At 42.5% G+C, this 16,363-nt stretch overlaps 1 protein-coding gene across 1 annotated transcript in view; it reads right to left on the reverse strand.

Moving 5' to 3' along the window:
* The window catches only part of galnt18b (UDP-N-acetyl-alpha-D-galactosamine:polypeptide N-acetylgalactosaminyltransferase 18b), a 62,996-nt gene extending 60,021 nt beyond the window's left edge, over nucleotides 1-2,975 (reverse strand). The window contains exon 1 of the mRNA XM_076156253.1: nucleotides 2,304-2,975. Within this exon, the coding sequence (XP_076012368.1) occupies nucleotides 2,304-2,541 (238 nt within the window). The 5' untranslated portion in view covers nucleotides 2,542-2,975. The remainder of the gene's footprint in view (nucleotides 1-2,303) is intronic.
* Nucleotides 2,976-16,363: the final 13,388 nt, after the last annotated feature.

A 16,363-nucleotide genomic window follows, 5' to 3' on the forward strand; every position in this document is an offset into this window, starting at 1 on the left:
GCTGTGGAGGAAATTGTGTTTTTTTTCCTCTCTTATTTATCTGCTTATAAACAAAGCCTCTGTTGTTAATGTTGCATATGCAAACCACGCTAACATGCATTTTACATCACATCATAAAACACTCTGAGAGCACCTCGTCTGTGCAACAATGCCGCCCAGTGCAGAGTGAGTTTCCTTCCGTGACTCAAGGTTGTGTATAGAGAGAGAGAGAGCGAGAGAGAGAGAGCTCCACCCGCCTCACTGCCAGCTTGTGTGAACTTGTTTTGTCCAACTATCCAATAAATCCTCCTGAGCTGCCTGTACCTGATACCAGGCAGACTTCAGCCGCTCTGTTCTGCTGCCACGTCGCTGTGCTCCTCTGACACGCACCACTTTGGTTAACTTCATCAAATACTTACAGTGATGGAATATTTCTCTCCATGTGGCCGTCACCAGAGACTTTCCTCTGGCTGGCCGCAGCGAGAAGCTCTAGTAAATGTTTCATTGTGCCGTGCTTGAGTCTGGTGCGATGTTGTGATTGAGCTGGAACATGCGGCTCCTAAATGGCTGAAGCAACATAAATGAATGATATGTGTTCCTTCTTTGCGCTGTATTTTAATGCTCTGACAGAAGAGATTTGTTTAAAGATGCTCTTAGGTGTTAGGGGACTCGTGTTGGTCTCCGGTTTACGTGCGGGACAAACGAGGACGCTGTCACATTCACTCAACGCTGGAGTGAGAATATGATTAAACGCTAACCGACAATTTCTGCACTTGTCTGAAATCTTGATGTGGTCTTCAGCAGTAAGGGGGGGCAGCGCAGTGTTAAGGGGGGACAAGAGGAACGTGTATTTTTGGAGATGCCAAAAGTGCAGTAATGACTCTGAGTGTGCCTGCAGCTCAGTGACTGCAGACTGCCACTAACACACGGTGATTATGGCTCTGCATCCACAGCTGAGCCATTCTGGGCAAATATCAGGGAAGTCCACACAATATGGTTCATTCTGTAATGTGACAGGCCGCTTTGGTGGAAGCCTTTTTTCCCCTTCTTTCCAATGTTATCTACATTACAATCGTTCCCCCACTGCTAATAACAAGCACTCAACCTAACTTTGGTTTTAATAATGTATCTGTTATTTATATGAGCTGCAGGGTGACGAGAGATTTAAGGGCAAACAGCCAGAAAGAAGCCTGAACCCAAAAGAATCTTTCATTTGTTCCTCCAATCCGTTTTAAGGTCATCTGTGTTTTGATGTGGTAAGACTCACTCGCATGCAAGATAAATATTTAAAGAATCACAGATTAACTGTCCTAGATTTAGTGACATGAAAAGACAATGAGCCTCAGATTCCTTTAAGACCAAATAAGGATCTATGGGGGAACGTCACATGGGATTATTGAATCTGAGTGAATAGTAAATCATTGATTCTTGAGGATGTGCGCACACAATACTCCTTTCTTGTGAATATGACGGTATTACTCTTTCGTGCCACGTCCGTCTCTCTTTGTCACTTAAAGAATCGTACTGTGACCTTCTGGGGTCAGACAGCAGCAGCACCCGAGCAGCTCTGCAGCCAGCAGGAGCCTCTGGGTGCCAAACTGAAATAGAGACCTGCCTCCAGGAGGAATGTCTATCCAAGCACAGCACCAGACCTTATCTGTCCACACACACACACACACCCACACACTAATGGCAAGAATAGCAGTTTTAATGAGGAAAATTAACTGTGTGTGATCAAGTGTGAAGTGAATCTATGCCAAGAGCAGTGGAACAGCTTTGGAGGGATTTTGGGGGGAAAGGATTCCAAACATTCCAACAATAATGAACAAGTGTGGAAGTCAAAGGATGTTCAAGTATCCAAAAAGGACATGTAACTATTTTAACGTCGCTCCAATTCAGTTTTTTTTAATGAATACTTCTATTTTCATCACCTTATATAGATCTAACGCTGCTTTGCTTTATATTTCAGGTAGAGCAGACAACTTGCAAATTAAAGGCAGAATATTAACGAATGAAACAGATTCAGAGGATTCCTGCAGATCCTTCTCATGTTAATGTTTTATCTTAATATTATTTTGGTTCTGCACGTGTACAAATGTGTCAGTCCATGTGTGTGTGCGTGCTTTCGCTTTTCTCCTTTGTCCTCTATCGACCCTCTTACAGAAATAAAAAGAGAATTTCCTCATTTAATCGTTGCAAATAGAGCAGAAGGCAGCAGCTTGCAGCTTATTACACAACATAAGAGAACATCTGTGATCCCAGTCAAACTTAATGGATCGATAATCGAAGGTTGCTGCTGTGTTTGGCTCCGGGGGGGGATTTACCTTGTATGTGCTGGTTGACCACATTCTCCAGGCGGTCGAGTCTCTCCATTAACCGGACGGTGTCTCCCCGTTTGTCCCCCTCTAACTTTTTCTCCGGTAGAGGCATCGGCACTTTGATGTAGACGTTGGCGATGTAATTAGTCACCCAGCCGACATAGAGCAGGCACACGATGTTGGTCATGCCGCTCAGAATCACGCATGTGGACACCAAAGTTTTGGTTCTCCTCGTACAAGCCATGCCGACATCCCTCCATGCAGCACAGGCAGGATCCCGATCGAGCGGAGGAAGAGACGGCAGGCGCCCGGCAATAAACCCCGCAGAATGGAAGTTAGTGATCCCGCAGCGATGAAGCTTCTCTTCGGTCTTCAGCAGCTCAGAGTGTTCAGCTGAGCTCCGGGAGCAGACTGATACCGAACATCTACAGGTGAACGCGCCCCGCTGAGCTCCGGTGTGTGAGACCTCCGTCCGCTCCGGTGGCGTTTGAGGAAGAAGGAAACGGGAGACGCACCGAGCATCCCGCTGCAGCCAATCGGGGGGACGGAGACGCACCGACAGCCTCCTACTGTACGACTCCCCGCGGCGCGTCGGTCCGCCTTCAGAGTGGATCAGCGCGGACTGGGTTCGGTTCAGCGATTCAACTATTTCACTAGAAACAAAGTGGCGTCTGCCGAGGAGAGAGTGGACGCGCGCAATGTTCGTTTCACATCGGATGCTGGTTTGCTGAGAAACACACTGGAGTTGAGATCAAACCAGTGTGCAGGGAAAATGAAACACAGGGGCGTTCATAGTGACTGGGGGTCCTCAGGTGAACCCAGGTGCTGGGCCCCCTCTGACTCACTCACATATTTTTGTTATTTAAAGTACACATTTGTGATGCAAATGTGAATAAAATGGCCCACTGCCCCAATAACATTAAAAATAGTATGTTAAAAAATAAATTGTACATTTTATATGGACATATTTTGTGTTTTTAATGGTGATGACATCATTCTTTCAAAGTTACACATTTCCAAAAAGAAGAAATGCAAATACAAGGGAATTAATGTTTTAACTGAGCGACTTTATTTCTGGGGGGAAATATGCTTTCACTGTAAATTTGATGCCTGCAACACATTCAACACATTCCAAGAAGTTGGGAAAGGGACAATGTAAGACTGGGAACAGCTAAATAGGTAACAGGTGATGCAATAATGATTTGTCATTATTCAAGAGGTTTGATCAAGCAAATATGCATATATACAGTTTAAGACAAACCTTTCTCAATGCATGATTGTAAGGAATTTAGGGTTTTCCCCATCTACAGGCCGTAATAGTATAAAGTATGAACGATTCAGAGAACGCCCAGAAATCTCTGTGGGTAAAGGTCAAGGCTGAAAACCACTTCTGAATGTCTGTGATCTTTGAGCCCTCAGATAAAAATGTCCAGTAATGTGTCAGACCTCTGTGGGCTGGAGCACATCTGAAACGGACTGATGCACAGTGGGAACGTGTATCGGGCTCTGACGGTTTCAACCTTTCCACCTTTTCTTAAAAATAATAGACGTCATGTTCTCAAGAGCAAAGAGGAGAAGGTCCATCCCGACTGTTACCGATGCAAAGTTCACAAGCCGGTATCAGTCTTGGTATGTGGGCGTGTTAGTGCCCACAGTAGGGGTCACCTGCACATCTGTGAGGGCAACATTAATGCTGAAGATTGCAGACTGTAAGCATTTTGGAGCAACATATGCTGCAACGTGTTTTTTTTCCCTGCTTATTTCAGCAAAACAATGCCAAGCCACATCCTACACAAACAAAATACAATCTGTCCTCCATAGGTCCATTATCAATCCATCATCAGATTGCTGACTATGTTGAACAAACACACACAGTTATGTCTAATATACTGTAGGTGCAATTTAGAGTTCAGGCTGCATGGGTCTCATTTCAAAAAACAAAATTCTCACTTTGATTGCATAATTGATGAATTGTGGTTGCATTGTTCAATGTTCTTCCCATATACATAATGTGATGTTAGCCTCAACATGAATACATAATGTTCACGTTCACATTCGGTTTCTTATCTCGGAGCATTTCTGGGCTTTATTGCCACTTTCAGATCACTTGTAACACTTAATGATGAAATAGACAAACAATTCACTGAAATGTAAGAATGTATAATTATTCCAAGCAGATCGTAACATAATAACTTCCTCCAAGATCAAATGCCTGAGCTGATATGCATCTCAGACTGCAAACTGTGCGCAGTGAGGCGATGAATACAATTAACGTGGATTGAGGCTATAATCAGAAAATTGGAGCTCCACTATTAAGTAACCAGACAATAATCTGTCAACTGCCTTTCACACATGATACTCTGGTTTGGGGTATTGTGGGTTTTATTTGGCATTTTCTGTTAAAGGCAGCACTATAGAATCAATATGTTCTACCAGGAAGGAGTCAGGAGTCTGGGACTAACTCCCACTGCCAGGTTCCCCCTGGGTAGAATTTGCTTCGTCCTTGCAATACAATTACACAATACTTCATCAAGTCAACAGAAAGTACTTCCCTGATGTTGACCTTAAGTCCTGTCCATGTTTTAATGATGAGCCATAAACAGCTGTAGGTTTAAGAACGTCCATTGATTTGTCCTGATATCAAGCCAGCCACATGGACATGTGGAGGTTGTTATTAAGAACCTGTGACCTCCCACTGTGTTATCCAGCGAGCCAAGCAGCTGTCACATTCAGTGGAAGTGAATGGGCCTCTTCTGGGCTGATTAATTACTCTGCACAAGAGGTTATACTATTATCATCACTGTGAGCTCTGGGAGGCAAAGGCACAACCACTATAAGCTCCACAGCTACAGAGAGAGCAACCATTAATCAACAAAATACACACTCGACATGGCAGTAGCAGTATTTGTATCAGCTGAAGCCAGGACTCAACAATACAGTCAAGATAAGAAACTGTTTGCAACAGCAAAACTGGAACTTAAGTCTTAAGATGTGGAGAAGTATTCAGCCCTTTTTTTGCTGATTACAGGGAAATGACCGAATCACCATATCAGACACTTTCCAAGGTTCTTGGTTCGTCAAAAGCCGTGTTGAGATAGGATCAGTTTTCAGAACTTATATCAGTAACCTAACTGTTATCACTTCAAGTCTGTAATGTTAATATAAAATTCAGAGTTTGCCTGATGAATTACAGAGACAAAAGTGTCTTCTTCATTTACACATTGACTTTCTTCAATGTAATTAGACAAATCAATGCTCTGTGCTGGACTCAAACTAATGAGTAGGTGAGCTGGAAAATGTGGGCTACAGGCTTAATTAAGGATGTTTTGCTGTTGAGTGCAGAAGCCACTCAGCTTAGTCCCAGTTTGGCGGGAGGCGCCTTGAGGGAGGGAAAGAAAGGAGAGAGTGATGCCACTGACTCACAGGCGGCACAGGGGGCCAGCACCTGTAAAGGGGGGACAGTTGCGATGACCCTATCGTATTTAGTTTATTCTTTTCTGGCCCAGTGACAGCTACGAAAGACAAGTTGGTGACCGAGGAAGAACCGTGACAGATAGAAGAGACTGCTGACGTTTGGGAAAGACCAGAGCCGGGGTGTGAAGGCTTGGCAGGCTGAAGCACATCCTTCTTGAGGATGAACCCTGCTTCCATCGCTATGGAAAGATATATTACAAGATACCCTCAGGGTTGGGCGAGAGCGGGGGAGGATGATCGACCCACAGGACAGGACAGACAGTTGTTATGACCACTCATGATGGACAATCGACTAAGGACTTGCTGGGTGATTTATTCTGGATCTGCAGGTGTGGGAAGATATGCGTCAACGATAGAAGTGCTCACAATCCACTAGTAACATGCAACACACAGAGCAACCTGGTTAGACAGAGGAGAGGCGCCAGAGGTCAAAGCACCAGAGAGAGTGAGGATGCTCGGGAAACAAGACAGCCTGTGCACCACCTGTACGGGAGAAGCCCAGAACGAGCCGGTGAACTGGCCTGCCTCAGCAGCAATGAAGCCGTCAAAGAAACACAGATGCCTGAAGGAAATAGGAATTCTAAGAGGCGATCTGCAGAGGCTGAAGAGGGCTTTTTCGTGGAGCGCTAAGAGATGAGAAGCCAGCACTCACGAGATCCAAGACAGCCTGAAGCAGCGCATTAAGATCTTGTGTCGATCTGAGTGTTACCGCAGGGACAGGAAGCCATGGATGAAGGAAAGGGTGAACTTCACTAAGAACCCATCGAAATATCTGTTGCGTAGGGATCCATTCTAATTCTCATCATCAGAAATAACAGTAATGTAGTTTTCTCTGCATGAAGAAATGAGTCAGGAGAGGTCATCACTCAGTTTGTTTACAAGCACGTTTAAATGTGTTGTTATTATTCTGCTACTCAGCCAATAAATCATTTTTTTCAAAATGTCATGTAAACACCATAATGTGTTTGAAATTGCTATACATTAGCATATATTTACTCAGAGTAACAGACTTAGATATGTGTTTGTATATCAAGTTATTCAAACACATCAAGACAAATGATAATTGGATGGAGTCTGCTAAGTCAGGTGTTTCCTCACCCAACAAACCCTGTGCTGTATGTTTTACTCACATTTTGCCTTAATCACCGTAGAAAAATGAGAGTATAGCGAGCAGAGACACAGCTGGACAGTGTAGACGGGAATTAGACTGCTGTTTTGTACGCAGCACCCTCCTGCTTTGGTCTGAGGGAAAATGAAAAATGTATTGTTTTTGCTCAGAAACACTGTTTTAGTTATGCTGCGATGATTCAACCCTTTCCACAACAAAGACATCAAAAGGTTCTTTGTCACCAGGCAGAACTTTTAAATCTTTCATGTTTAAGGTTTCTGTCAGTTCAGAGGTGGCGAGAGAAGGAGCCTGCTGTTATTCATCTCCCACCAAATTAATTAAAGTTAAATATCTATCCATCTCCATATTCTGGTGGGATATTAAATGTAATGGCTGTCAAACTAGAAATGGTAGAATTCTACATTTCTATTCATATTTTATGCATAAGAAGATGAGGAATCTTTTGCAAGTGGATGCATTTTTGATCACACAGCAGGATTTAGACATTTCAGACGCGCACTCAGATGCTTTTCAAAGTCTGGCGCCCTCATACTCAGCTGCTATGCGGCAGAGATGAACTCATCGTGACAATAATAGGGACTAATACTTAGCAAAGAAAAACCTTTCACTTTGCTTTCTCCATTTCAGCTGCAGACTCTTTTGAGCTCTTTTTGAAAAGAACTCAGAGTTGAACCAAGATTCTGTGTATGACCGTGTATGGTACTTCAATTAATGGTAAAATAGCAATAATTAAGAGGAGTGATGGCCTCAGGAAATGAGTAAGGATCCAGGTTGACACACTCCTGATGTCCTTACACAGCCTACAGATCAGTAAGAATGTAAAAAAGGAGGAAGACTGAATAAAATAGGAGCTAACATGAATGAAGACAATCTACCTGGAAAAAGGGGGAGCAAAATAATAAAAGGAAGTTATATTATTGTCAAAAAATGAAAGGAAAAACAGAGAAACATAAAATGAAATATTATCTATGGGGCGTTCCAACTTTTGCAGGTAATGTGAAAAATATATTTGATTCCCCAAATACTTCACTGCTGCGCTTCTGCTTTAATTCAGGGAATGGAAAATCATGCAGCAGGAGTTATTAGTCTTTGAAAAATAATCAAATACAGGCTCGCTGCTACACAAACTGCTGACTGCACAACATTCAGAAAGAAATAAAGCGGCGCATGGAAAACAGGAGATGGGTTCATGTTAATGCATGTTAAACACTGACGGGATGTGCTGAGCATAAACCTTAATGAGGAGTTATAGCTGACGTGAACGCATCCACCACATGTTATCCATCTATGAAGCACAGAAGCAGATTTTCCATATGGACTTTCATTAATCTGATCATCTATCTGAGCCTTTCCGTTAGAAGATGTAATGAACATTCTGATTCTATCCAGTAATAATCCAACTATAATTTCACTAGTATGTACGTACGCTTGTTTGTACGCTGTTTTGTTTATAATGTAACAAGTGTAGGGTTTAAGCACATGATGTCACAGCTCAACACATTCACTCTTTCTGAATGTAGCATTTCTTGCCAGATCATTTTGAATAATATTGGAATATAAATGTGATATTCATAATCATCCATTATTTATGTCATCGGCACCTTGCTGACCTATACTTGTGGTAAAATGGTTACACTACTGATATGTACAGGTTACAGCCTGTGGGCCTCTCTGCTGTCAAACAGTGTCTGAATCAAACAGAATCTGATTTACACATCAAAGAAACCAGAGAGAGAAAGGGAGAGTGGCGGGGGGGAGAGAGAGAGAGGGAGAGAGAGAGAGAGAGAGGGAGAGAGAGAGAGAGAGAGAGAGAGAGAGAGGGAGAGAGAGAGAGAGAGAGAGGCTACTGGCTTAGTTTTGATTAGATTTTCATTAAGCAGGAGAATATAAAAGTGAAATGAGAGTTGCAGTGGCTCTTTGTTCCCTGCGGTTGGACGGTGCAGGTCAGTGTGTCTGTGCCATCAGGGTGAGCAGGGAAAAGCTCTCTACAAACCCACTAATGGAGCCACAGCTTTTGATTTGAGCCTTGATGTCCACCTTCCAATCCCACTGTCTCAGATTTTTGTCTCCTCCATTTCCTTCATTGGCCACGGGGCTCACATCTAACGAACCTTTGTGAAGTCAAGAGTCAGATACCTGCTTTTACTCTCTTAAAACAGTCTGTATCATTTGCATAGAGTGAATCATGAACACTGAGACCTTCAGTGCCCTTACAGAGTGTGAGTTTGCATAGTTACAAAGTGGAATACACATGAATAATGTAATGTCTTGTTTCATGTGTTTCATGTTTTATGATGACCTGAGCAGAACGGAGTACATAAACACCTTATACATGAATCTCACTGAAATGTTGAAGATTTTCCAAAAAAGGAGCCTGCATGCACCAAGTTTACATGCAGACTATACTGAGATGTTTAAGTCTGTACCGTGATTAAGTCAAGAATGTGAAAAACACCTGCATGGATGGATTTAACAGGATTTCATCATCTGCTGACTAGACTGTACATCAAATTGCATGATTGGAGAATGGAGTGAGGCTACTGAGTGAGGAAATGGCTAAGAACCATTAGACTCAACTGAAGTTTAACAATTAACACCTTTCAACCCTAACACCAGACTTCTTGGGTTTATCCACCTCTTTCTGTCTCTATATTTGCACCTAATTTGATTTACCCCCATTTAGATAATTGTTACGGGACCAAGCACAAAGGGCTGGAACCCTATTGTGTTTGCTCAGATTATCATTATTAGTGATTATATAGTATTATGTAGGGGTCCAAGCCTGAAGTACAACCTCAGAGGGTCCTCGAGTTTGTTGACCCTAAATAAATTTTAAATGTTGGCCACATATTGGTTAAACTATAGTGTACCACAATCAATAATGAACCTTTCCTGTGATGGGAGACCACCTTTTCCATTTGTAACTATGTTGGTTGTGCTGGTTGGATGTCATTGGCCCTTAACTCGGGCTTTTCTATGTGCTGCAAACAAAGTCCTCTCTGTTTCTTCATCGGTTCAAACAGACTCATACCCTCTGCTGTTATTAGCATACCAGAATCCCTTAGACATGTAAGATACACCTGCGTTACTCTAATCTCACTCACAATCTCCCTCAGTGCAGGTGTAGTAACATGATGCAGATCAGATTAGTCATGTGTCTGTATCATGTGTGTGTGTCCCTGTCTCACACAACTGTGTCATTCATGGTGATTTTGCCTGTTAGGAAACAGAACACTCACAGATGAGGTTCTATACAGTGATGTGTCTCTTCAGGTCAAATTTAGCTTATATTCTGTCAAATATGTTCAATAAGTACCAGGGATTTCAAGAACACCAACACAACACAGGTTTAATTGCTGTTTTTAGAATTTCCATACAGTTTGAGCTATTTGCCAACCATGCAATGCTTCCAGTCTGCTTCCAACCAGGTGGAGTAATCGGGCTCAGCATGAAACAAAGCCGTGAACATGATGCCTCTACCCAGGAAGGGGTGCGTGAAGGCTGACACCCACATGGAACAATGGACGAAAATGGACCATTACATCCAATTGAAATCTGTCTCGGCATGCTCCACGCTGTGAAATGCTGCTTTTCTTCTTGCAGTGCTGTTTTAAGAGGATAAATTATGCAAAGCGGTTTCCAGGGACTCCCATGGTTTGTGGGCCACACTACCAGCCATGAGACTCTTTCAGTTTCACATCTCACCATGTGTCATATGTTCTCATTCTCCCACTGTCATGCTGTAAATGAGCACTGACAGCTGTTGACGGCTTGATTGTGCATCCAGACACCACTGACATATCAGGGGAAACCTAACCAGTCTATATATTTAAGTCATGAGTGTCTAAGGGCTTGTGCTAAAGACTTGATACTTTTATCTACGCTCAGAGCACAGGATGGGACAGGACAGGCCTTGATGTCTTTGTTATCCCATTTTAGACTAGTTGGCTCCTTGCCAATATCCTCTGATGATCTGGAAATGAAAAACACGGGGAAAGTGTTGCACAGAGAGATGATGGATCTGTGCTCTCCTCCTCCTGACAGAATGCCGCTTTGACTCTCCTCAGCTGTCAATCTACTCAACTACCAACCCACAACTGGCTTCTTTTGCACCGTCCTAATAGCGTCTCTGAGCTTAACTTTGTCATAACACATTGGTGCGTGGAATCTTGGCTGTTGTCAGCTTGGACAGCCCTGGCTCCTCTGACAGCTCTCTGCTTGCCAAGGCACTGCCTCAGATGCCCTTTGTAGCGAAACAGTAGAATTTTGTTTTTGATCTTTGTCCATTTTTCAGCAAAATTAGTTTACAGGCGCAGACAAGAAAAGATGAGCAACCTCCATCAGGCTGTCGTAGCGCACAAGTGCACTTGACTGTGGTCAGAGGCATTTAGGAATGAGTTTACACTGAGGGGCTTTCATGATGCCATGGGAAGTTTATTCCTTTGTAAGAAATTACAGAAAGATACAGCGAGAACATGCACATCAAAACTTCAATCATTCTGTGATTAAGGGAAGAGAAATTGTTCTTCAAACTTACATAGACAGACAGAGCGAGAGAGAGAGAGAGAGAGAGAGAGAGAGAGAGAGAGAGAGAGAGAGAGAGAGAGAGAGAGAGAGAGAGAGATAGATAGATAGATAGATAGGCAGGCAGGCAGGCAGGGAGGTAGATAGATAGATAGATAGATAGATAGATAGATAGATAGATAGATAGATAGATAGATAGATAGATAGATAGATAGATAGATAGATAGATAGATAGATAGATAGATAGATAGATAGATAGATAGATAGATAGATAGATAGATAGATAGATTGTTAGAGGCAACTCAATGACAGTAGAAAATGTGTCATATATATACAGCTTTGCTCAGCCTGTCTTCATTGTATATTCAGAGTCAACCAGCTCATTAAAGGAGGCAGAGGCAGTTATTGTAGGTTTGACCCGACTGATGCATAATGGCTGGAATATGAGAAGGATGAACACACTGAAGCATACACTGCTTTGAATAAGCCTTGAGGGTAATTGACAAGTGTCAGGACAAATTACGAATGGAAGGGAAACTTGAGATTTCCAAGGAATAATGGAGTGATGACTCAGGACTGCAGCAGTATTTTTAGAGACACAGAGTATGTTCCAGGTCAAAATCGCCACCTGAAATTCAATTTGCAGTCACCTTTTCAAAAACATAAAAAGCTGGTTTATACCTCTTGGACCGCCTGAATAATTCATTTTACTTTGCTTCTGATCCATCTGATTGTGTTGAGATTATCCACATAAAAAGATATAAGGAAGATAACACATGCCCCTGAGCAATCCAGTAAACAGTATTGGTCAGACATAACCCATTATACAATACTCCTGCAGAGATGGGAGGTCGAGTAACTGGTTTAAGAGATGGGCAAGGTGAGGCGCAGCATCGGGAGCTCAACCGGTTGTGCCTGCAGGCTTGGATCTTTGATTTCGCCGACTTTGCAAGCTGTGAGTCATGCCGTCTCTCAGCTTTTATCTCTTTCTGTTTGAACATCTGATAACCTGTCTTCCTTTCCATTGCCTGTTTCCTTACTCTGACTGTCAGTTGGTCTTTCTCTGTGTATCTGTCTGTTTCTTCGCGGTGCACTGCTGCCTCATACCAAGAGAGAACAGGATCAAGCCCATGACTGTGTTTGCACTGCACATTTCTTTTCAGTCCAACCAGGTGGAAACGGTAATTTCTCCAGGGTTACATATGCTATTTATTATTTGTCTGTTTGTTCCTTTTATTGTCAGACGATTTGTGCAGAGTATTTACCCATGGTCTGTCCTTTGAGTGTGAATAAGAACATGTCAGTGTTAGTTTCATGTTGTACTTAAAGATCCCTCCCGAAAAACTCCTCCAGAGATTGGTTTCAGAGAACCCTCTGTTTCTACGTCACAAATGTGCTCATCTTGAGCCAAGTGGTAATAAAACACCCAATAATTTCGGCTGCATTTGCACGGTACAGACGTGTGCGTCATCGTGTGTCTACTGCCGTGGAGCCGACCTGTGCTGTTTTGTGTTTCCTCAACCGGCTCAAATCTTAACATCTTCTCCTGAGATCACACCAAAAACCATCCAATACAACTGTAACATTAACACTGATGTAAAAAATTTAATAAAATAAAATGTCACACTGCTTCTTCCACTGAACAATGGATGGGCAAAGATTAAGAGAAAAGGTTTTGCTCTCTCTCTCTCTCTCTCTCTCTCTCTCTCTCTCTCTCTCTCGCACATATTCCGCTGTAGGCCTATGTCAGCATCCTGCTTATGTGCAGCCCTGTGTGTGCAGCCTTGTGATTTAGTCAAAGGCAATGGCAGGAGCATTAACCTAATGCGAATATGTAGTGATTGTTAGGGCTATGGGTGTGTTTACCCCTTCCACCTCGTTTTACTGTGTGTGTGTGTGTGTGCGTGTGTGTGGTGTGGGCCTGCCACTTCCCCCATGACTAATGGCCGACCACACACCTGGCTGAGTACTCACACCTGTCTTCCATCCAGCTCATCATCTGAAGTATATCTACCTCGGCTTTTCACCCACTCGTCACCAGATTGTTGTTCAACCCTCCGTGGCAGTTGTGCGGTTTGTACTATTGCTAACCTTGTTCTTGTGCTCCAGGTTGGCCACTCATCTGCCTCTCTGTTTGCTCCGCCACTCTGTTTGTCTTCCACGCACTGCCATCTGCCTTCACCACCTACTCTGACCCATTCAGTTGCAATGAACCATTTTTCACCAACTGTCAGCGTTTGGGCTCTCACAGTAAGAACATCCAAACAAAACACACAGAAAGGCCAATGTCCAGCACAAGACTTTGACCCCAGGATCTAGGCTTTAAGAAGAAGAGCACAATATCTTCAGTCACATCCAAGTAACATGATGTTGTTAGTAAAGCTCACATATTATGAAACGTAATGAATAATAAGTGCCTCAGTCTGTTGGAGTGTGACACTTTAGTGCTATTTTGTTATTGCGACAGCATTTCAGCCACTGAGCTCCATTATGTGGAAAGAAAAGATTTGCTCTGGTGGAGTGTGGTGATGTTTATTAAATACATATTTGAAAAACTGATAACCATTAACTGCAACAACTAATATGCTGAAGCCTCCACGGTGCACTGAGGCATCATAAAAGGGTTGTGGAAGGGTGAAAGCATGCCGTTTGTGTGGGAGGAGGGAACATTTATGGCAAAAATACAAAACATGATCATTTGGCCAGTGAATATAATATAATAGGGATGCAGTATTTTTTTCTCTCTGATCCAAACCCTGAGGGGTTCTGATCCTCACTACCTAATGACTTGTTGCCTAGTAGCCCAGATGTCGTCAGAAGTCCTGCACCTCTTCCCGGGGGGCTTCAAATTTGGAAGTTTTCCCTTTTCCAGCCACCTCTCATTCAGCTGAGGTCACAACCTGATGCAACAGGATTTGCTGGATTCTGCTTTTCTAATCCATCACGATGAGACGTTGTTGTAGCTGTTAAAGTCAAATGAAGGCTACAATCACAGCAGGTTTGCACAAAACATACTTCACCATTCCAATTGTTTTCCCAAATTAATTAGCCTTATTGAGTTAAATAGCTCAGCTTGTGTGGTGTGTGCTATGGAACCATGGGTAGACTGGAAATGGTTTGGAAGAAGGATAGACGATAAAATGGGACAATAGAATTCTTGAATGCAATTAAGCAGAAGAATGAAAAGTCTGTTCAATGAGGACAAATGGCCTGCGTCAGTAGCTTCTCTTCTTCATGCGGTGAAAAAGGACTTTGGTGTGCTGATAAGGAGAAGCCTTTTATTCTTCTTTTCTGCTGCTGCTCCTGGTGTCCAAGTATTGAGGAAAAAATTCTGACTTTCTGTTTTCATGCTGTAGCTGTGAACTCAGTGACCGTGATATTAAAAACACACACTTCTCTCACTTCTGCAATGTTTTCATCTCAGAACAGAGTGTATTTTAACACACAAAAAAGCAATTTTACAAGATGTTACATGTGAATGCTGTCAGATATTGCCCCGTGTAGAGCAGCTTTGTAAAATAAATTCGCTGGTTGTGCTTCTTTCTTCTTCTCTCTCTTGGATCATTCTGTTCCTTCTCCATCTGCAGATGCACAATTTCATGTTAACAAACAAAAACAAAGCCCTTGATGTGAGCTCGGATCAGTTAATGGAACCATTCCTGCAAAATCGAATGCTTGACTCATGGGACATTATCCGATTTGCACATGAAACCGTTGTCATATTGCGATGTGTATAATTAGCAATGATGTTCAGATGTGATGTGGCATTAAATATTCCTCCTCTGAAATGTAATCATTCGACCCGGTGCACACGGCGGAGGCACATGACACAGAATCACCAGCAGCCTGGAACTGACAAATTTATCTATTGAAGTGCATCATTGGGTGACATACCATTTGTGTTTCAAAGTGAAGTTTATGCATTTTGTATGGGCACACTGTTTTGATCCAGGCATAGTGGCATTAAAAAAACATAGAAATGAATAGAAACGGGATCATCAGTGATGTAAGAGATATCTATTCCGATACCCGTTGCGTTGACCAAATCTAATGTATTCCTATGGTTGTGGGGGTGGGCCACTCTACATGTTGAATGAGACCCAGATGGCCAGGTCATCTAAAAATTCCATAGCCTTTGAACAAGCAGTGTTATTGACATGAAAGTTAAAATCACAAAGTAAAATAATCCTGGACTAGAAAGAGCAATCGACATCAAATCAGAAAAATCTGATTGAAAAAGTTGGTGCTGTGCTTCAGGGTTCTAGAGTGTGACTACTCATTGATCTTGTCTCCATGACTACAGAAAACTATAACTTGGAGGAGATGATTCTAATGATCTGGCAGAGGCAGTTGTGGAAAGCCAACATTTGCTTCAAAATTAAACATTAAGACCATGCTGAGAGATAAAATTGATGTACCAAACACGGCCAGATGAGCTTTTATGCAACACACCCACTAATTACACTATTGAAATGTTACTATTTATGACAAATCCAATTCGAAAAACCTCAACAGTAGACCAAATAAGTTATTTTTCAAATTCAGTTAAATTCAGGCATCTTGGTAGACTTCATAGTTGTGTCTAAGAGTTGGGCCAGTCAGGGGTGCCCATATATAGACTAACTGTAAGTTGCTGAGTATGTAAGCATCTCACGTAGTATTGAGACGCGGCAAAGAAGCTATTAACCTTTTTAGACTGTAGAGAGGCGGACATGGCCCACGGAAGAAACCATTCCATTATGGTGCTGATCCGAATGCAGGGGCAGATACAGGATATGTTCTATTTTATGTGTTATCATTTCATATTGTGAATGGTACGAGAATATTGTGAGTACATATTTCCATATTGTTTCTGTCACTTTCCTCAAAAAGAAAACAATCTTAATGAAAAAACGAGATACAGTCACAATATAGACCAATTACTGTCAAGACTATCGGC

Source organism: Genypterus blacodes, unplaced genomic scaffold, assembly GCF_046128005.1.
Source record: "Genypterus blacodes isolate CSIRO-AG114 ecotype Tasmania unplaced genomic scaffold, CSIRO-AGI_Gbla_v1 ptg000067l_1, whole genome shotgun sequence".
Lineage (NCBI taxonomy): Eukaryota > Metazoa > Chordata > Actinopteri > Ophidiiformes > Ophidiidae > Genypterus > Genypterus blacodes.